Genomic DNA, 23879 nt, shown 5'->3' with positions numbered 1-23879 from the left:
CTGGATACAGAATATGTTCGACTGCTGCCCTGGCCAGCACATTCTCCAGATCTCTCACCAACTGAAAACGTCTGGTCAATGGTGGCCGAGCAACTTTCTCGTCACAATACGCTAGTTACTATTCTTCTTGAACTGTGGCGTCGTGTTGAAGCTGCATAGGCAGCTGTACCTGTACACGCCATCCAAGCTCTGTTTGACTCAATGCGCAGGCGTATGAAGGCCGTTATTACGGCCGGAGGTGGTCGCTCTTGGTACTGATTTCTCAGGATCTATGCACCCAAATTGCGTGAAAATGTAATGACATGTCAGTTCTAGTATAATATATTCGCCAAATGAATACCCGTTTATCATCTGCATTTCTTCTTGGTGTAGCAATTTTAATGGCCAGTAGTGTACTTCATGCGGGCCATAGTGATCGACACAGACCTCTTAACCAGTACCCATGACCGCGTAGAAATATTTTGCTACGCAGCTGAGGCCACGGCCATAGTTGCCCATGCAGCAGCACGTAGAGGAGGGTCTTCGTGGAGCTGTTTTGTATGCATTTTGGTTCGGTATTTTTTTTTCCTTACAGGTTTTACACTTATTTTTAAAGAAAAATTCAAGAATTCGGAAATAGTGAATTATAAATTGATTGTATAATTTTAGGAGAGAATAACAGAAGCCAGGAAAGAGCAGACATATCCTTTCACTAACACTACCTTGGGAAGGGGACCTGATAATGAACGAAGTCCAGCCTCCACATGTGGTGCGACCAACTATATTAACTATGCTACTTTCGAAAAAATTTGATCTTTTCAGTCAGTGCCGATCCAACCTAAACCGGTATTGTTCGTTAGAGTGCCGTGTTTGTTGTTGTTTGTTAGGTTACATAACAATTACTCTTACTACGTTAGTTAGTAAACAAATATGCGTGGCTTTGGAACAATTGTTTTATGTCTTCGTCCTCTGCGCCTACTATATTGGCGAGTCTGTTCATATATGTCATGTTCTGCTTTTGAGACGTTGTTGGCGATTGCGTTCGACTGTCTCCGTGTACCTTGGTTCCTAAGTGCATCGTATAATGTTGTTTCCGTTATGTGTTCAATGTCATTACGTGAGTGCCTGTATCAGCTGCATATAAAAAGGAAGTGGGGAACCAATTGTCCCGCTTGTGCAACGATTACTTTCTGAAATCGACATGTGCTGCAAGTACGTGGGGTAAGGGCAATGTCCAGTCACGTAATGAACCATGTCTTGGCTGGGGTTAACATGGCGCAACCGCAAGCGCTCCCTGATACTGTGGAAAAATGAGTAGACTCGACGGCCCATACCACTCTCGTCTCACTCATTATGCTAAGTGTCCTCAAGCAAATCTTTTAGTTGGCACTCATCTTCTATGTGCTCCCCAGTGACCCGGATATCTCTCTCAGGTCTACCTTTCTTCAGCCAGTCTTGGACGATCCCCAGGTATTTGACATTCACTTTTAAAGAAAATGTTCAACTGTGTGTGGAATCTTATGGGACTTAACAGCTAAGGTCATCACTCCCTAAGCTTACACACTACTTAACCTTAATTATCCTAAGGATAAACAGACACATCCATGCCCGAGGGAGGACTCGAACCTCCTCCGGGACCAGCCGCACAGTCCATGACTGCTGCAGCGCCTTAGACCCCTCGGCTAATCCCACGCGGCCATTCACTTTTACGATGATGGTTTGTCCCAATAATTTTTGTTTTACCTCTTTCGTTTTTGGTTAGTAGTATGAGCTTGTTTATACTTGAAAAGCATTACTTGTGTTTTAAATGATCACATTACCGTTGTTTCTTCAGCCGGATCAAACTGTCACCTGCACAAAATACTTCCACGGTCGACCATCATCACGTGATAAATGCTAACCGCTGTCGTCGATAACTGATTAAAACCGTGGACGAGGGGACCCTTATATGAAACGAAAATACGAAAGCGCATGCGCTTAGGTGACGCGCAAGCGCTCAAATATTGCTGCTGCTCCCTGGCACAATAATAGTTGTAGCACCTCCATAGCCGGCCGATTCAGCTGCCGTTCTTTCTTCATATCTAAAAAAACAGAATTCCTAGCATTACTTAGCGAGTTGTTTAGTTTGCTCCACTTTCTTTTCTATTCGCATCCGCCGTTTCCTTAATTAAGTTGTGTATGCGTCTTTCTTTCTTTATGTGGTATCCTGTGAGGTAGCCTATTCGTTTGCGTTTCGTCTGATGAGTCCCACTGTTGCGTTCCCTGTTGTCGCTTTGGATATTGGCTGCAGTGACGTTGGGAGACTGGCGTTACTGTGAGCTAATAGACCTAACGTAAAAGAAAATCCAGTGCAGCAGTGGCAAATCAGTGCCCAGCATTCTCAGAGGACGCTGACGGGAACCGCAGACTTCATTATGTGAGCCTATCCTTTGAGTAAACTGAGCCCTTTATAGGCAGACGTGCCGGCAGCTTGGTACCCGCAGCGCCTTGTATGTCGGCGTCAATGGCGTCAGACTGCAAATGAGACTGCGCCGTCCCATGGATGTTCCCTCTCTCTCTCTCTCTCTCTCTCTCTCTCTCTCTCTGTGTGTGTGTGTGTGTGTGTGTGTGTGTGTGTGTGTGTGTGTGTGTGTGTGTGTGTGAAAGAGAGAGAGAGAGAGAGAGAGAGAGAGAGAAAGAGAGACACCTGAGGCAGCCCCACCTGCAGCACGTGGCCGGCCTGAGACTCTCTATGGTTCAAATGGTTCTGAGCACTATGGGACTTAACATCTCAGGTCAACAGTCCCCTAGAACTTAGAACTACTTAAACCTAACTAACCTAAGGACATCACACACATCCATGCCCGAGGCAGGATTCGAACCTGCGACCGTAGCGGTCGCGCGGTTCCAGACTGAAGCGCCTAGAACCACTCGGCCACCAGCGGCCGGCAACTCTCTATAAATCACCCGCCTGCGGAGACACAAGTGCGAAGTCGGCGGCAGGAAGGGACTGAGCTCTCAGCGACGCATATGCGAAGAAACCACCACTACTTCTCATGCTCCTCTTCTGTCGTGATAATTGGAAAGACGAGAACATAATAACTTACATATCACGGAAGACAGGAGCTGATAATAAAATGCACCACAGCTGGTCACTTTGAGGTGTTGCACCACGTTCTGCAGTGTATTTATGACTGTCGTTTTTCATTTTATTGGCAACAGGGAATGAAAGCAAATGCTTGCCGTCTACTTTACGCATATTTTAGTAACTTCACTCGAAACAGACCTCTACTGAGGATACTACATTTTTACTAGAAGTAAGGTGTTATACACTGAACAGAAAAAGAAACTGGCACGCCTGCCTAATATCGTGTAGGGCCCCCGCCAGCACGCAGAAGTGCCACAACACGACGTGTCATGGACACGTCTAATGTCTGAAGCAGTGCTGGAGGGAACTGAGACCATGAACCCTGCAGGGCTGTCCATAAATCCAGAAGAGTACGAGAGGGTGCAGATCTCTTCAGAACAGCTTGTTGCAAGTCATCCCAGATAGGCTCAGCAATGTGCAAGTCTGGGGGTGTGTGGCCAGCGTAAAACTCAGAAGAGTGTTCTAGGAGCCACTCTGTAGCACTGCGGAAAGTGTGGGTGTCGCATTGTCCTGCAGGAATTGCCCAAGTCCGTCGGAATGCACAGTGGACATGAATGGATGCAGGTGATCAGACAGGATGCTTAAGTATGAGTCACCTGTCAGAGTCGTATCTAGACGAATCAGGGGTCCCACATCGCTACAACTGCACACGCCTCACACTTTTACAGAGCCTCCACCAGATTGAACAATCCCTTGCTGACATGCAGGCTCCATGGATAAATGAGGTGGTCTCCATACCCGTCCACATTCATCTGCTCGACACAATCTGACATGCAGGCTCCATGGATGAATGAGGTGGTCTCCATACCCGTCCACATTCATCTGCTCGACACAATCTGAAACAAGACTCGTCCGACCAGGCAACATGTTTTCAGTCATCAACAGTCCGTGACGCGCCCAGGCCAGACGCAGATCTTTGTGTCGTGCAGTCATCAAGTTTACATGAGTGGGCCTTCGGCTCCGAAAGCCCATATCGATATTGTTCCGTTGAATGGTTCGCACGCTGACACTTGTTGATGACAGCGTATTCAAATCTGCAGCAATTTGCGTAAGGGTTGCACTTCTAGCACACGGAATGATTCTCTTCAGTGGCCGCTGAGCCGCAGCGATGTCAGTGATTCGATGTTTTAGCGAATTACTGATATTCACGGTACACTCGTTCGTATAGGAAAATCCCTACTTCACCGCTACCTCGGAGATTCTGTGTCCCATCGCTTATGCGCCGATTATAACTCCACGTTCAGACTCACTTAAATCTTGACAACCTGCCGTTGTAGCAGCAGCAACCGATCTAACAACTGTACCTGACACTTGTTGTCTTACATAGGCGTTGCCGACGGCAGTGGCGTATCCTGACTGTTTACATATTTCTGCATTTTAATATCTACATCTACATACATACTCCGCAATCCACCATACGGTGCTTGGCGTAGGGTACCTCGTACCACAACTAGCACCTTCTCTCCCTGTTCCACTCCTAAACAGAACGAGGGAAAAATGACTGCCTATATGCGTCTGTACGAGCCCTAATATCTCTTATCTTATCTTTGTGGTCTTTCCGTGAAATGTAAGTTGGCGGCAGTAAAATTGTACTGCAGTCAGCCTCAAATGCTGGTTCTCTAAATTTCCTCAGTAGCGATTGACGAAAAGAACGCCTCCTTTGCTCTAGAGACTCCCACCCGAGTTCCTGAAGCATTTCCGATGATCAAACCAACCAGTAACAAATCCAGCAGCCCGCCTCTGAATTGCTTCTATGTCCTCCCTTAATCCGACCTGATACGGATCCCAAACACTCGAACAGTACTCAAGAATAGGTCGTATTGGTGTTTCATAAGCGGTCTCCTTTACAGATGAACCGCATCTTCCCAAAATTCTACCAATGAACCGAAGACGACTATCCGCCTTCCCCACAACTGCCATTACATGCTTTTCCCACTTCATATCGCTCTGCAATGTTACGCCCAAATATTTAATCGACGTGACTGTGTCAAGCGCTACACTACTTATGGAGTATTCGAACATTACAGGATTCTTTTTCCAATTCATCTGCATTAATTTAGATTTATCTATATTTAGAGTTAGCTGCCATTCTTTACACCAGTCACAAATCCTGTCCAAGTCATCTTGTATCCTCCTACAGTCACTCAACGACGACACCTTCCCGTACACCACATCATCAGCAAACAGCAGCACATTGCTATCCACCCTATCCAAAAGATCATTTATATAGATGGAAAACAACAGCGGACCAACCACACTTCCCTGGGGCACTCCAGATGATACCCTCACCTCCGATGAACACTCGCCATCGAGGACAACGTACTGAGTTCTATTACTTAAGAAGTCTTCGAACAACTCACATACTTGGGAACCAATCCCATATGCTCGTACCTTAGTTAGGAGTCTGCAGTGGGGCACTGAATCAAACGCTTTCCGGAAGTCAAGGAATATGGCATCCGTCTGATACAATTCATCCATGGTTCACAAGATATCATTTGAAAAAGGGCGAGTTGCGTTTAGCAGGAGCGATCCTTTGTAAAGCCGTGCTGATGCATGGACAGCAACTTCTCTGCCTCAAGGAAATTCATTATATTCGAACTGGGAATACATTCTAGAATCCTGCAACAAACCGATGTTCAGGATATTTATTTGTAATTTTGAGGATCCGTCCTTCTACCCTTCTTATATACAGGCGTCAAGTGCGCTTGCCTATTCAGTTTTTTGGCGCCTCAGCATATATTCTTACCTTCTGTAGTCTGTACTCTGCATAAAATGGAGAATGCGTTACGAGGTGAAAATAATTTGCAGTGGTATTTCGTTGACTTCCGCAAATCGGGAGTCCGCACCGAATACGGGACATTGACGCCAATTGCAGCCGGCTGCTCCAGGTTAGCCACTGCATTGCCTAATGGTCCGCAGAACCTATTTCAGACCCCCCTCTACCTCCCGTATCTTGGAAGGATTCCCTTATCTGCCGCTTGCGGACGCGTCCTCTGTTATTACAGTCTGCCCCGAAGGGGCGGGATAGAAACAGTCAGAAAGAACAGCACAGAGGTTATAACCAGGATACCATAGGCAAACGAGGCTTTTTATAAGAACAGGAGAATTTTCTGCGGGAATATGGAAACAGTTTTTAGGAAAATGTTTTATACGCGGTGTCCTGTATGGCGCTGAAACGTGGACATTGAGGCTGACAGGTAGACCAAGTTTTGAGGCTAATTGTATGTGGCCAAGGCGGTGGATAGAAAGGGTAAACAGTTTAAATATTACGAAAAAATTGTGACATACTGAGACGAGAGGCACAGCAGAGACAGTTATTGCAAATAACGTTAAGGAGGAAAGAAAACTGTATTCGACTTACACCAAGAAAATAGAAGGGCTTATAAGAACAATCTTATAGGGGCCCGTCCAAGGGAAAAAGAAACGAGGTAGGAAGATATCTCAGAGTCTCGATGATGTGATGGACGGTAGCATTTACAGCAGCATTTATAATGAAGCAGTGGATCGCAGGAAATAAAGACTCAGGAGACCTGCAATATAACGACGAACTGATGGTAATGCACATTTTCATAACCTAATTGAAATGCATCTACGTTAATGGTATGACAACTGTCTATTCTTTTTCCCACATCGCTGATGGCGTCCTGCTCCTAAAAATGTATTTATCTGTTATATTAATAGACAGAAACACAATAATATATGGTGTATTATGTATAGTTTCTATAATCACTGATGAGTTACAAATTTTATTTTTTAATGAACGCCGGTGACCGTTTTTATTCATCTGTGCATTTTACCTTTCACACAAAGAGATTTGAATAAAATACGGATGTAAGACAGTTTCAAGCGTATTTCGATTCTATCCATAACTTGTAGACAAACGAGCGCATTCTGTTACATTTCGAGATGGAGTGAGCTGTAATGACGGTGTAACTTGTCTGATTAGGTCTGAAAGGAACAATGTGTGTATAGCTCTTCGAGTTTCTGCCATTTGTGACATTTCTCTTCCACTTCTACGCCAATGAAACAAGATTATGAGGTTTCCGCATTCCCTTTCGTTGTTCAATAACTGCCGCCCGTCCGGCCTTAAACGAAATTAACTCTCTCGTGGAGAGTTCCAGTATTCGCCACGCAAGCGTTTCTAAGCATTGCCTTTCGAATGCAGTCGCCTATTTTACAGTATGCTTCTAATGAGTCAGATCCCGACCGTGAGATAAAGTGCTCCTACAACTTACTACTTTCACGCTTTGCTGCTTGCATGTACTCGTATGATCCTTCAGCACGGTTGTTGTAACACTGATTTTCTTTCAGTTTCGAGGCCATCCATGCAACGTTCTACATCCGACCACTGGATGATGGCTACTGCTGGCTGGGTATTCACGCTTCTGGCCATAGTTGCGGATCTACCATGGTGCGGTGAGTAAGTCGCTAAACATTCTGATGTATTTCTAAAATGGCTTCATAGTAGAGCTGAGCGACAGTATTGTACCTTTAAGAACTGTGATGTGTAGTGGTTAAATAAGTTACTTATAGCGTCTTAAGCTTAAAAGTTAGTGCACAGATACATCACATAAAGAAAGGAAAATAAAGCTGTTTTTGAGTATTTTGTTGATACGGGGCTAACATTTCATGAAGCATTTATTAACAAACCTGTCACAGTTGCACACGTTTGAGAACTAGTTTATATCCAACTGGTTTATTCTCAAGCCTAACTTACTGGGGCTGCACTGCAGGTACCTCATTTTAATAATGAACATCTCAACGGCATTACATGCTTTCCATAGTAATTGTAGATGACTGTCACTGTTAACAAGTGCCTAATTAGCAAGTCAGAATCAAACTTGCTAACTTACTGAGTTGCTAAATAGGCTAGTGTTGATTGTGATACTTACCTACGATTACTATGCAAACGATGTTATGCCATTGTGATGTGCGTTATTAAAATCAAGAAGTTTCAGCAAAACTAGTGGCTAACTATATGCACTGCAAGTGTGAAGATTTTATTAACAAGCTCTTCAAGAAATTGAGAACTTTTAACATCGCAGCGCGTCAGCACTCGTGGATAATTTAATGATTATAAATAATCCGCCTCGACTGCAAATAGAAACCGGATGTTGACCCCACGCCTTCTTCGGAACCCACTAAAGCTACAAACTGCCTAAAGAGACATAGTCCATCATACATACAGAACGCCCAAAAGGAAGAAGACTCGCATAAAACGTAAAATAAACGGTACATGTGTACCGTGTCAATAGCTGTTCTTGGCTCAGACGTCAGAAGCGTGCTTCCTCACCCCACCCAACGTTCGGTAGGCCGCAGGCTCTAAGGTAAACAGTTTACCTGCCCTCTGTTATCCGTTCCTAAACATACGTGTTGTTGGCAAAGATATATGGAATAGCTGTCAAAGGTTGGTATAGCGATAGAGAGAAGATACTTGCAAAGATAATCTTTATGGACGTTGAGAGTTGCCGTAGAAAAGGCGTCCAATATCGATGCGACATTCTGAAAAACAGCCACAGAGTGCTGTAACGACAGAAACGACGATCCATGTAAACGTTAAGGGTTGCCGTAAAGACGACGTCCTCTATTGATGTGTCACATCAAAATAAACAGAAAGTATAGTAGTGAATATAGTAGTCGTTAGAGATTATTCATAGTAATATCAATGGCGGAATAGCAAATCATGGGGCGTTAGTTGACAAGCAATCTTGCCTAATGAGTTTGGAGGAAACACAGACACCAAGAGCAGCATAAGGTTTTAGATATACAGAGCTCTATTACATCTCGTGTTAGACACGGAATCGTTATAAATTCATATAATAGATAACATTGTGCAAGGTAATGGTAATGCGGAAATAGCCCATGAAATATTAAAGGATACCGAATCCGTTAAAAAAGAGACTGTTAGTGAAAAAACTGTTTGTGATGAGAAAGGGGGGGGGGGGGGTGTTGGGAACAGAACATTAAGACTACTAACGTAACAGCAGTGTTAAATATGTCCAGAATTCTACAGAGCGGCTCCAGAAACACTCTTTTCAATTTAAACACTTGCGCTGGCCACCAAACCTCTCAAATATGAATATTATTATTGAGTATATCTGGGATGCCTTGCAACGTGCTGTTCATAATAGATCTCCACGCCGTCATACTCTTACGGCTTTATGGACAGCCCTGCATGATTCATGGTGTCAGTTCCCTCCAGCACTACTTCAGACGTTAGTCAAGTCTACGTCACGTCGTGTTGCTGCACTTCTGCGTGCTCGCGGTGGCCCTACACGATACTAGGCAGGTGTACCAGTTCCTTTGGGTCTTCAGTGCTCAATGAGCACACTAGTGTCCCTGCTTCAGCTGTAGTTATTGGGTTAAGTCTCTTCGCACAAAGTAACGCACTCTCTTTAGAGGTCCACTACTTACATGTAGCTGACGGCTGTGAATACATTAATGGTTAACAATTTTATTTTTCCCATTAATCGCACTTTTACAATTTCCGAAGAAATCATTTTATTTTATTACAAAATAGTCTCACGACCTGATGAAGAACCTTCTGTCGTACCGCAGGGGTGCATTTACTATTTATTCACAAATGACGATTTTCACTAGATTTAGACATCTGCGGATTAGCAGTATATTAGATGGTATTAGGTACTTGGGATGCCGAGCCTATAGAACGCCCCAGTAAATAACTGCCCTTGTCAAAAATCTGGAAACATTGCGCATTTTCATTTGTTAGTTATGCCACGTAATCCAATGAATGCAAGACGATGGAAGACCTACAGAGAATGTCACCACGCAAAGAAATCGGATGCGTAGTTGTTCAAGTCGGGAATATGGTTCAAATGGCTCTGAGCACTATGGGACTTAACATCTGAGGTCATCAGTCCAGTAGAAATTAGAACTACTTAAACCTAACTAACCTAAGGACATCACACACATCCATGCCCGAGGCAGGATTCGAACCTGCGACCGTAGTGGTCGCGCGGTTGCAGACTGAAGCGCCTAGAACCGCTCGGGCACACCGGCCAGTCGGGAATATGACACATAGCACATGGCACATAGCACATGGTACGTGTTTACTCTTTATCATTGTTCCCCGCCCCACAGCCGTGTTCTGGGGCTTCGGAGTACAGATATATTACAGTTTTAGAAATCCCTCTCCCTCCACCAATTAGTCTAATTTGCTCCCAGCAGCTTCGTACTATTCTCCAAATCCAAATCTCTTCTCGAAGTTAGGTAATCTGAAGACACTGTTTCGATTCAGCTAAATGTAACGGCTATTCTGAACACTACGCCGCTCGATGCTTTTCGCAAAAAATTCTGAACTTCTGCAATTGTTTTCCGAGTGAGTGGAAGTTCATATTTACATTTGTAAATTAACAGCTCGGTCGAAACACGTGTATCTACTACACATCAGGGATGTAGTTGTTACGTGTGTTGTGCCTCCATGTGAGCGTTATTTTTGGTCGCAATGTCAGTACCTCCCCGTGTCCACAAGAAATATACGAACCACAGGCAAGCAGTCAGATGAAGTGCCAGGTACAATGCTACGCCGCCACTAAACGGTACAACGGCGTATGCCACCAAGAACAAATAAAGCCTGCATTTATACTGACTGTCTGCCTTCTATTTCACTTTGTATCCTCTGCAGCTCAGCGAAGCTTAAGGGATTATTTGACGCTGTCACAAAACGGCCAGAAAGGGATGCTGTGAAGTCAGAAAACGTTGGAAATGGAGGTAGGTTTACGTGAGAGTGCGTGTAGTTCTGATAACGAAATGTCAACGACTAGGACAGATTTCTGTTTACTCAACACAGTCATGATGTAATCTGCACATCACTCCATGTGGGCACCGTGTAACACCAGCCATAATACCAATCAGGTTGACAGTATTTGTTCAAAATGGTACACTTTCTGCGGAGTCTAAACTGAGGAGTTGATTACGTTGTCGGTTGCTTAAGAGCCGCCTTTGTCTCAATATTATTCATTAGTGTCATATTAACATAATTCGAGTCTAAATGCTGCGATCAAGTAGGGAGAGGGGGATACATACGTGTGTCGGTCTGATGACACTCTTATGACCTCGTACTAGATTATCTGTGTACAGCTATTGATTACCGGTCTAGTAATGAAAAACTGGAAGAACTAGTTCTTTCACATCCCGCCCTCTGAAACGATGACGGCTAACGACATTTCTGGAGACCCCGCGGCCATTTTGCTAGTATTGAGATTGTTTTTAGGTTAGTATACAAATCTGTAACCTTTTCATATGTCCCACAAATTTATGTTTGATGTTGTTGTAGTTGTTGTTGTGCTATTCAGTCCTCAGACTGGTTTGATGCAGCTCTCCATGCTACTCTATCCTGCGCAAACTTCATCATCTCCCAGTACTTACTGCAACCTACATCCGTCTGAATCTGCTTTGTGTATTCATCTCTTGGTCTCCCCCTATGATTTTTACCCTCCACGCTGCTCTCCAATACTAAATTGGTGATCCCTTGTTGCCTCAGAACATGTCCTACCAACCGATCCATTCTTCTGGTCAAGTTGTGTCACAAACTTCTCTTCTCCCCAATCCTATTCAATACTTCATCATTAGTTATGTGATCTACCCATCTAATCTTCAGCATTCTTCTGTAGCACCACATCTCAAAAGCTTCTATTCTCTTCTTGTCCAAAGTATTTACCGTCCATGTTTCACTTCCATACATGGCTACACTCCATACAAATACTTTCAGAAATAACTTCCTGACACTTAAATCTATACTTGATGTTAACAAATTTCTCTTCTTCAGAAACGCTTTCCTTGCCATTGCCAGTCTCTACTTCGACCATCATCAGTTATTTTGCTCCCCAAATAGCAAAACTCCTTTACTACTTTAAGTGTCTCATCTCCTAATCTAATACCCTCAGCATCTCCCGACTTAATTCGACTACATTCCATTATCCTCTTTTTGCTTTTGTTGATGTTCATCTTATATCCTCCTTTCAAGACACTGTCCATTCCGTTCAACTGCTCTTCCAAATCCTTTGCTGTCTCTGACACAATTACAATGTCATCGGCGAACCTCAAAGTTTTTATTTCTTCTCCATGGACTTTAATACCTGCTCCGAATTATTCTTGTGTTTCCTTTACTGCTTGCTCAATATACAGATTGAATAACATCGGGGAGAGGCTACAACCCTGTCTCACTCCCTTCCCAACCACTGCTTCCCTTTCATGCCCCTCGACTCATATAACTGCCATCTGCTTTCTGTACAAATTGTAAACAGCCTTTCGTTCCCTGTATTTTACCCCTGCCACCTTTGGAATTTGAAAGAGAGTATTCCAGTCAACATTGTCAAAAGCGTTCTCTAAGTCCCTAAATGCTAGAAACGTAGGTTTTCCTTTCCTTAATCTTTCTTCTAAGATAAGTCGTAAGGTCAGCACTGCCTCACGTGTTCCAATATTTCTAGGGAATCCAAACTGATCTTCCCCGAGGTCGGCTTCTACTAGTTATCCATTCGTCTGTAAAGAATTCGCGTTAGTATTTTGCAGCTGTGGCTTATTAAACTGATAGTTCGGTAATTTTCACATCTGTCAACACCTGCATTCTTTGGGATTGGAATTATTATATTCTTCTTGAAGTCTGAGGGTATTTCGCCTGTCTCATACATCTTGCTCACCGGATGGTACAGTTTTTCGGGACTGGCTCTCCCAAGGCCGTCAGTAGTTGTAATGGAATGTTGTCTACTCCCGTGGCCTTGTTTCAACTGAGATCTTTCAGTGCTCTGTCAAACTCTTCACGCAGTATTGTGTCTCTCATTTCGTCTTCATCTACATTCTCTTCCATTTCCAGAATATTGTCCTCAAGTACGTCGCCCTTGAATAGACCCTCTATGTACTCCTTCCACTTTTCTGCTTTCCCTTCTTTGCTTAGAACTGGGTTTCCATCTTAGCTGTTGGTATTCATACAAGTGATTCTCTTTTATCGAAAGGTCTCTTTAATTTTCCTGTAAGCAGGATCTATCTTACCCCTAGTGAGATAAGCCTCTACATCCTTACATTTGCCCTGTGGCCATCCCTGCATAGCCGTTTTGCACTTCCTGTCGATCTCATTTTTGAGACGTTTGTATTCCTTTTTGCCTGCTTCATTTACTGCATTTTTATAGTTTCTTCTTTCCTCAATTAAATTCAATATTTCTTCTGTTACCCAAGGATTTCTACTTGGCCTCGTCTTTTTACCTACTTGATCCCCCGCTGCCTTCACTACTTCGTCCCTCAGAGCTACCCATTCTTCTTCTACTGTATTTCTTTCCCGAATTTGTGACAATTGTTCCCTTATGCTCTCCCAGAAAATCTGTACAACATCTAGTTCAATCATTTTGTCCAGGTCCCATCTCCTTAAATTCCCACCTTTTTGCAGTTTCTTCAGTTTTAACCTACAGTTCATAACCAATAGATTGTGGTCAGAGTCCACATCTGGCCCTGGATATGTCTTACAATTTAATTCCTGGTTCCTAAATCTCTGTCTTACCATTATGTAATCTATCTGATGCCTTCTAGTATTTCACAGGATTCATCCATGTGTACAACCTTCTTTTATAGTTCTTGAACCAAGTCTTAGCTATGATTAAGTTATGCTCTGTGCAAAATTCTACTAGACGGCTTCCTCTTTCATTTCTTTCCCCCAATCCCTATTCACCTACTATGTTTCCTTCTCTCCCTTTTCCTACTCTCGAATTACAGTCACCCATGAGTATTAAATTTTCGTCTCCCTTCACTACCCGTATAATTTCTTTTATCTCATCATACATTTCATCAATTTCTTCATCATCTGCAGAGCTAGTTGGCGTATAAACTTGTGCTACTGTAGAAGGTGTGGGCTTCGTGTCTATCTTGGCCATAACAACGCGCTCACTATGCTGTTTGTAGTAGTTTACCCGCACTCCTATCTTTTTATTCATTATTAAACCTACTCCGGCATTACCCCTATTTGATTTTGTATTTATAACCCTGTATTCACCTGTCCAAAAGTCTTGTTCCTCCTGCCACCGAACTTCACTAATTCCCACTATATTCCCTTTTTAAATTTTCTAACCTACCTATCCGATTAAGGGATCTGACATTCCACGCTCCGATCCGTAGAACGCGAGTTAGCTTTCTCGTGATAACGACGTCCTCTTGAGTAGTCCCCGCCCGGAGATCCGAAAGGGGGACTGTTTTACCTCCGGAATATTTTACCCAAGAGGACACCATTATCATTCAACCATACAGTAAAGCTGCGTGCCCTCGGGAAAAATTACGGCTGTAGTTTCCCCTTGCTTTCAGCCGTTCGCAGTACCAGCACAGCAAGGCCGTTTTGGTTAGTGTTACAAGGCCAGGTCAGTCAATCATCCAGACTCTTGCCCCTGCAACTACTAAAAAGGCTGCTGCCTCTCTTCAGGAACCACACGTTTGTCTGGCCTCTCAACAGATACCCCTCCGTTGTGATTGCACCTACGGTACGGCCATCTGTATCGCTGAGGCACGCAAGCCTCCCCACCAACGGCAAGGTCCATGTTTCTTGGGGTATGGTTATAGTTGATACACAAATAAAATGGAAGGAGTGAAATGTATTCAGTAAAATATTCTCAAAAAAATAACAGGTATGAAAGTCTGCCAAACAAAGAAAAATTCAGAGATATATTTCCCCATTAATCCCAGCTGTTTAATTGAAGAACCCATTCTTAAAAAGTTAGTTTTTTTTAAAGGAACATGTTTAGAGTAAGAACAAGAGAGAGATACATCCGAAAAGATCCGTGAAGGCCTATTTTTGAATTGTACACGAACTCTGGCGAATTGAGGTTGACGCTTACTGTGACTGCTATGTTGTGGTTATTACCCAATAAATTTTGATATGTACCTTGATTCTGTACGAATCAAATGGCAGAAAAGTATGGAACAGCATATTCCATTAAATCAAAATACCCTTTACCACACAGACTCATTAGCTTCTCTTGTAGGTATTTGGAAGCTTCCTCTTCAATGAGATAAGTCATAGTGCCTCTTAGTAACAAATATTCAGGTCATGGGTTAGTCGAAGTTGTTCATGTGCTAGTTTGGAAAGAGCAGTCTGAGAAGAAAAAAATACCTACTCCCTGATATTGAAAAATGGCTTACAGCTAGTGACTGTGACAAATTTCTGACTCCTTATAATGGAATAAAAATGTCACAAGGTAATCCATTGATCAGGACTTTTACCATTTTTTCGGTTCATCTAGGTAAGTGTTTTAAACAGTGCTGAATGCCAGACCAATTTCATCTTCATTTCCAAAGTATCCAATAAAATATTCTCTCGCATAGCTGTGTCAAGTATTTCAAATCCTGCTAGCTTTCGACCTAATTCTCCTAGGTCGCAGTATTGGGAAATACGTAGTCGTTATGTTACCTCCCGATAACAGGTGCGGGTGGGCCTTGATTGAAGCTACCTTTCAGTGAAAAGTTTTACCTGTAGATCAAAGTTCCATACGTATAAATTTAGATTAAATAACATTTGTTGAGACATAGTTATATCAGGTCTTTAAGTCTGTTTTGGTGCAGACTTTCTATGATTAAAAAGAATGACATGATTAAACAAACTACGTAACTCTTGAAAACAATGATGATTTTCTCCATGATTTTGATTCCATCGCTTATAGAAATGGTTTTCACAGCAGAAGGGTAGGAAATCAAGCAACTGCGAGAAGGAAGTGGTCTGTCGAACACCTAGGCAACAAACGGCCATTAATGGGGAAACAGTAGGCATCAGTGTCGTCACATCCGGCAGCTAGAGTATTTTAGCGCGTACCATCATCCATCACTCTTCGTCAGTGGGGCCAAAGTGCACTGAAGTTATTCGGCAATTAAGCGATCTGTGGAACTCTCAAAAATAAACAAAACTAACATAAAAATCTCTAGTAAAGTCTAATTTCGCAGTCAGTTATAATGCAAAAAATATCAGCCACACCGCAGTATACACCAATAACCACAGTGCCTCCACGTCATGAACAAATTCCATATCTCCACTACCGTCTTAACGGTCTTTTGCGTCGATGAATATTTAACATTTATATTAACAGCTGGTACAGGAGGAGAAATATCACAGTAGACTCCGTTAACATTCTGCGTAATTTAAATACTCCTGAAAATTTGGGATTTCATTTGCTCTTATTTTCCACTCCGAACGGCTGTAATGAGATGTAAACCGGCAGTAACAGATGTAGTTACTAATTACCAGCATCACTGACTGAATAATTAGTCAAATGCACTAACGCATACGTGTTTTATATGCTACTGAACGTAACAAGTGAGTCAATTTGAAATTAATTGTGGCTAACATGTTGCTTATGTTCATTCAGTGAGTGATGTTAAGTCAGTGGAAACCTGTTGGCATGTGTCATACTTCAATGATGTCACCACCGGCAAATTCACTTCCTGTCACTACTGAATAAGTCTTAGTAAGTATAACTATGCTTTTAAAAGTACTGTAGTGATAGTAGCGTTTGCCTTGACCCATTTAGGAGCTGTGCGCAGCTAGTAACCCGGAGAATGTGAGCAATGACGCAGAGTATCGAAAGAAAAAGAGTTTGAGCTAAAACTTGTATTCATGGACACTGGGCTTTTCTTTAGATGTAATATCATTTAATACCGAAGAGTAGGAAGAAAGAGTATTTACAGCTATCTCTGATTCAAACTTTAAAGTAGCCACGGAAGAGCGCTGCAGATTACTCAAAAACTGGCATGGAATTTCTCATAGGTTCACTACATACGAAGGACGATACTTCAGGCAGTTCTCATCCACGACTGTTCGGCTCTCCAGTAGCCCTGCATGTAAACTGAGTATATTTTCATTCTCTCAGGACTTACCCTCGTCGTTCAACGCTGCATATAGTCTCACAGTATTAAATGAGATATTTAGAAGTGGTATTTTTCATGGGTTAGCTGCAGTTTGTAGTAATACCTGCTGATAATAAACAGGGACTCATGTCTTCTGGACGCATTTCTTGCAAGTATGTTTCATGATCTTCTTGGAAATGTACGCATGTTTCTGACCTCACGGTGCAGTGGAAATCTGAGAGGATGAGCATGACATGCTTGGACTCTTGCGCAGTGGGAGAATAAGCTGTCATAAGGTTCTGTCCACATCAAATACCAGACACACAGTCAGTCCAAAACTGTTCTAGACGGCATTAATTAAAAATGGGGAAAAGTGAAGATGCTGCATATGATGCATCAGATTTTCTACACGGTCTTTCCCACTTGAGCATTAGGCACGGAATGTTCAAGCCATCATGTGAAACTCTCGGAAAAGTCCATTTTTGGGATGTTGTTCATCTCGCGCCTCACATTTTATTGAATTTCGGTTATATCGTCAGAGCTCTGACCCTTCACGAGAATCTATGCACTGTGCCGTTTTGTTGTGGGTTCGTCATCATATCAGTGAACAAGGCTGAGAGGCCACGACCAAACATCCACTACTTAACACTAGTGGCTCACAAGTAACTGGAATGGCATATTTTATTATTTACAATTATAAGTTCTACCTGTTAACAAAGCTACTGCACTGACGTCGCTTACACATCTGGAATAAAACCAGTCTCGGAACTTTCTGAATGGGCGTTGTTTGCAATCTTCTTGCTTCATAACGCAAAATAATACAGGAGGAAAATCAGATCATTTTGTCCGAGCTGTGTTATTAGTTTGACATAAGCAATAAATAAATAAATAAATAAAATAAAAGCTTTACTCAAAAACCTTGCATACTCGTGTCACAAGCTGACGATGAGGAAATAGTGAAAATACAATAGGAGGTAGGATAAGAACAAATATTAGAAAAGGCCACAATACATCAATTGGACTACGACGATTTAAAAATGAAATATATAAATTAAATAAATTAGAAATAAATTGAATTATCGACTGGAGAAATACCGAGGTGCGGATATAGTTTCGAGTCTTAAACTTGTAGTAATGAATAACAGGCTGGAACGGAAATTCTCAGTGGAGAATACAAAGGTTGAAGTAAACGTTTCGAGTTTATTTCGCAAGTAAAATCGGCGATATAAGTTCATATTAGTGGAATATAACGTAGAAAGAAATAATTAATGTGGGATAGATAACTGTACCTATAACTGATGGAGAGGTGTAAAAACCACTGAAGACTCAGGAAATACTAGAGCTTAGTGATGAAGTCAGAAATAATAAAACTCTTATGAATGGGGTAAGAACGCAGCAGTACAATTGGCGTAAGATAAAATGAAAACAAAATGTAAAACGCCTAGATGGGAGAACTGTATAAAGAAGTTGAGAAAGGAGAGACCATAGTAAAAATTTATGTAACATACACGAATATATTACATATTTGGCAGTGAATGTTGCTCCAGGATATACACAAAAGGGACGAAGATGTTGAATAATGCAGAAAGCAGAATAATGAGTTGACTATCATCAAAACTGAGGACATCACAGTAGTGAAAATTGTGAAAGAGTTGGCCTATTCACGACGCGAGACAACCGAAACCAAAATTTATCAGAAGTATTTGGCCCAAAGAAAACCTCGTTCAGTAAAAGAATTCAGATCATGTTGCCTCTTCCCCCAATGGCTTTGGAGATTCCAGTCTAATGTTATCTATCTCTTCTGCCTTATTTGACTTTAAACCTTCCAAAGCTGTTCTATATTCTTATTCTAATACCGGAACCCGCAACTCCTCCCCACCGACACATGATATTTGTTATATCCCGTGTTCAGATAAGTCTTCAAAAGAACTGCCTACAGAGCTCTCAATTACCGGAGTATCTAAGGCCTCGGAGATCTTCAAGCATATCTCTTCATTCCTTAGTACTTTAATATCACACTTATTTGCGCACTGATTCTTCCTGAGCGGTTTCTTAAACTTCAGCATACACTTCATCATTATCAAATTGTGGTCTGAGTCTATATCTGTCCTTTGGTACTTCTGACAGTCCATCATCTGATTTCGAAATCTCGGCCTGAACGCAATGTAGCTCAAATCTTCCTTATCTCTCTGCCACTTCCAATTACGCCTCTTCTTCTGGCGATCCTTAAACGGAGTTTTCAGTATTAGCATCTGAATTGCAGAATTCAAGTTGTGTCTCTCCTCTCCCATTCCTACTATGAAGCCCATCTTCTCCAGCAAACCTTTTTTCTGCTCCTAACACTATAGCCGTATTCCAGTCCCCCAATGCGGTTACATTATCATCTCCATTTACGTACTGAATTACCCCTTCAATATCCTCAAATATTTTCTCTGTCTATTCGTCTTCTACCTGCGACGTCGGCAGCTGAGTTTTTGCTATCGGTTCTTGACTCTATGGTAACGACGCTATCAAATAGCTGTCCATAGTAACTCACTCTCTGCCCTACCTACCTATTCGTAGCGAACCGTAGCCCTATCGTACCATATTCTGCCGCTGTGAGTGTTACCCTATACTCATTAGACCACAAATCCTTAGCTTATCTCCACTCCGCTTCACTGATGCCCGCTGTATGTACATTAAGCTTTATCATTCCCTTTTCAGATTTTCAAGCTCCCCTACCACGTTCAAACTTCTGAAATACCACGTTCTGACTAGTTGAGCGTTATCCTTTTGTTGGTTATTCAGTCCTTTTCCCTCGGTCACGTCCACTTTGGCAGTACCTTCCCAGATATACAAATGAAGGGCTAGTCCGAAATCTTCTGCCAATGTAGAGATCACCATGAAACTTTTGCAAATACAAGCCATACTTCCTGCTGATATACGTTATGTGTCTTCATTGCATTTGTTGCCAATGCCTTCGGTGTCCTCACGCCCTTTATCATTGCTGATTCTTCCACATATAAGGTGCAGTTTCCCACCGCAAAGGCTAGGAAGCACCCTGAAACCTTATCCGCTCCTCTGCCCTCTATGGCAAGGCTGTTGGCTAAATGAGAATGACTACTTATACTGGAAAATTTTGACGGCCATTGCTGATGATTTTTGTTCAAAATTTAAGCAGTGTAGTCAATGGAACGTGGGACTGATGATGTTTTTATTACTAATCAAATACGCTATCCCTAAACCACACGAATGTACCTATAAAACTTTGAATAGCATTTGGCCGGCCGAAGTGGCCGTGCGGTTAAAGGCGCTGCAGTCTGGAACCGCAAGACCGCTACGGTCGCAGGTTCGAATCCTGCCTCGGGCATGGATGTTTGTGATGTCCTTAGGTTAATTAGGTTTAACTAGTTCTAAGTTCTAGGGGACTAATGACCTCAGCAGTTGAGTCCCATAGTGCTCAGAGCCATTTGACCCATTTTTTTGTATAGCATTTGTGTTTCTCGTCGTATTCTTCTGTGAACATGGAAATATCATACTCGGTATACTTGGACGCTAACCGATGTTAAAGGTTTAGTGCAAACATCTACGAGTTTTAGGCTCTAAGTAAGTACAAGTCCCCACCCCCGAACATCAAAGTCTTCACAGTTCTAATTGATGTTAGTATATTTATAATGAGTTAAGACAGAATTCTTAACTTTGGAGAGCTGTTACAGATGCAGTAATAGAATATTATAGGTGTATGCTTTACATAAGTGTCTTGTTTTCTTAATAAACTTTGATCTTATTATCTGTCTAATGGCCAGTGACCAAAGGAATGTAGCACAATTTTTTTTCACCATTTTTTTGCACATTGTTACTAGTTTGTCATCACGCACACTTAAGTTCGCTAAAAACTTTGCTCTGCGAATTAATATGCGTTAAGTTTTAATTCGGGGGAGTACGATATTTGGATCGGATGACCACGAAGCTTTAAATTCTTCTCTCTATGTAATTTATACGGTAGGCCTACATGTTGCTGTCTAAAGTAATAGTTTCAATGGATCCTAAGATGGGCTCAGTAATGTGAAAATAAATATATTCTGCTATCTACGTCGGTGAAACAAACACTACTTTTGTAGCTGGGTAGTAGCGTCAATCGTATTTCGCATTCCTCTGTGCCTCTCGGCGTTTAAACTTCTAGTAAATCGGTGACTACGGGAAAATTAAGAAACGAAAACCTGCCAATGGTTGGTTGTTTGCTACTTGACTTCTGTGAAACTTGCTCGCAATGCCATAAGAACCAAAATATCATCTGCCTACATATATTTAGATATATCATGACTTTGCAGTCGGGTTACAATCACATACAGAATCGCCTGCCACAACTGTGACCATTTCACACAAGTTTTTAAATACATACTAGCATTATGTGTGAGACAAAATCAATACGGAAAAGAGCCAAACTACTGGCCATTAGATTTGCTACACCATGAAGATGACGTGCTACAGACGCGAAATTTAACCGACAAGAAAAAGATGCTGAGATTTGCAAATCATTAGCTATTCAGAGCATTCACACAAGTTTGGCGCCGGTGGCGACACCTACAACGTGGTGACATGAGGAAAGTTTCCGACCGATTTTTCATACACAAACAGCAGTTGACCGGCGTTGCCCGGTGAAACGTTGTTATGATGCCTCTTGTAAGGAGGAGAAATGCGTACCATCAGGTTTCCAACTTTGATAAAGGTCGGATTGTAGCCTATCGCGATTGCGGTTTATCGTATCGCGAAATTGCTGCTCGCGTTGGTCGAGATCAAATGACTGTTAGCAGAATATGGAATCGGTGTGTTCAGGACGGTAATACGGAACGCCGTGCTGGATCCCAACGGCATCGTATCACTAGCAGTCGAGATGACAGGCATCTTACCCAAATGGCTATAACGGATCAAGCGGCCACGTCTCGATCCCTGAGTCAACAGATGGGTATGTTTGCAAGACAACAACCATTGGCACGAACAGTTCGACAACGTTTGTTTGCATCAGCATGAAACATCAGCTCGGAGACCATGGCTGCGGTTACCCTTGACGCTGAATCTCTGACTGGAGAGCCTGCTATGGTTTACTGAACGAGGAACGTGGGTGCACGAATGGCTAAACTTCGTTTTTTTCTGATGAATCCAGTTTCTGTGTACAGCATAATGATGGTCGCATCCGTGGTTGGCGACAGCGTTGTGAAAAGTCATTGGAAGCGTGTATACGTCATCGCCATACTTTCGTATCACCCGGCGTGATGGTTGTTGTTGTTGTGGTCTTCAGTCCTGAGACTGGTTTGATGCAGCTCTCCATGCTACTCTATCCTGTGCAAGCTTCTTCATCTCCCAGTACCTACTGCAACCTACATCCTTCTGAATCTGCTTAGTGTATTCATCTCTTGGTCTCCCCCTATGATTTTTACCCTCCACGCTGCTCTCCAATACTAAATTGGTGATCCCTTGATGCCTCAGAACATGTCCTACCAACCGATCCCTTCTTCTGGTCAAGTTGTGCCACAAACGTCTCTTCTCCCCAATCCTATTCAATACTTCATCGTTAGTTATGTGATCTACCCATCTAATCTTCAGCATTCTTCTGTAGCACCACATTTCAAAAGCTTCTATTCTCTTCTTGCCCAAAGTATTTACCGTCCATGTTTCACTTCCATACATGGCTACACTCCATACAAATACTTTCAGAAATAACTTCCTGACACTTAAATCTATACTCGATGTTAACAAATTTCTCTTCTTCAGAAACGCTTTCCTTGCCATTGCCAGTCTACATTTTATATCCTTTCTACTTCGTCCATCATCAGTTATTTTGCTCCCCAAATAGCAAAACTCCTTTACTACTTTAAGTGTCTCATTTCCTAATCTAATACCCTCAGCATCACCCGACTTAACTCGACTACATTCCATTATCCTCGTTGGGATGGTATGGGGTGCTATTGGTTACACGTCTCGGTCACCTCTTGTTCGCATTGACGGCACTTTGAACAGTGGACGTTACATTACAGATGTGTTACGACCCGTGCCTCTACCCTTCATTTGATCCCTGCGAAACCCTACATTTCAGCGGTATAATGCACTACCGCATCTTGCAGGTCCTGTACGGGCCTTTCTGGAGACAGAAAATGTTCCACTGTTGCCCTGGCCAGCACATTCTCCAGATCTCTTACCAACTGAAAAGATCTGGTCAATGGTGGCCGAGCAACTGGCTCATCACAATACGCCAGTCACTACTCGTGATGAAATGTGATATCGTGTTGAAGCTGCATGGGCAGCTGTACCTGTACATGCCACCCAAGCTCTGTTCGACTCAATGTTGTGGGTACTGATTTCTCAGGATCTATGCACCCAAATTGCGCGAAAATGTAATCACATGTCAGTTCTAGTATAATATATTTGTCCAATGAATACCCGTTTATCATCTGCATTTCTTCTCTGTGTAGCAGTTTTAATGGTCAGTAGTGTATTTGAATACACTCAACAACTGAACCGGCTTTGGTGGGTTTTGTGATTCTAACCATCGCTGTGGCAACTTGTTAATTGCACAAAACTGTTTCTCTCTGTAATTATAATTTATCTTTTCTGAGAAGTACTTAACTATTTTCTCTGTTAGATTTGATACTGAGCCTGTTTCTCTTAAACGCGGCCATAGATATTTTTAAAGCGCATCAGAAGACCGGAACTTTCATCTTACCCACGACGGAAAAGATCTGTGTGTTTCTGGGATAGTCCTGTCACGAAATTACTTTTTATTTATGGACGAATCATTTTAATGTCTTCTAGTTCATCTTTACCTGTTGAGGCCAGTTTCTCATAGTTTTAACGTAGTGTTTGTGTGCCCTTAACTGAAATTGTCTTGCATAGCTACATTTTCAGTTTATGGATTTTTTAGAGGCTGCAGTGCGATGTATGTCTTGTGCGATGTGTGTCTTGCAGG

At 42.4% G+C, this 23879-nt stretch overlaps 1 protein-coding gene across 1 annotated transcript in view; it reads left to right on the top strand.

The window, feature by feature from the left end:
* The window catches only part of LOC126484247 (uncharacterized), a 364456-nt gene that overhangs the window by 96431 nt on the left and 244146 nt on the right, over positions 1-23879 (top strand). Inside the window, exon 2 of the mRNA XM_050107663.1 lies at positions 7418-7522. Coding sequence (XP_049963620.1) covers positions 7418-7522 — 105 coding nt within the window. The remainder of the gene's footprint in view (positions 1-7417; positions 7523-23879) is intronic.

This window comes from Schistocerca serialis, chromosome 6 (genome assembly GCF_023864345.2).
Source record: "Schistocerca serialis cubense isolate TAMUIC-IGC-003099 chromosome 6, iqSchSeri2.2, whole genome shotgun sequence".
Classification (NCBI taxonomy): Eukaryota; Metazoa; Arthropoda; class Insecta; order Orthoptera; family Acrididae; genus Schistocerca; species Schistocerca serialis.
The sequence above is the reverse complement of the archived record's forward strand: the minus strand, read 5'-3'. Positions and strand labels throughout refer to the sequence as shown.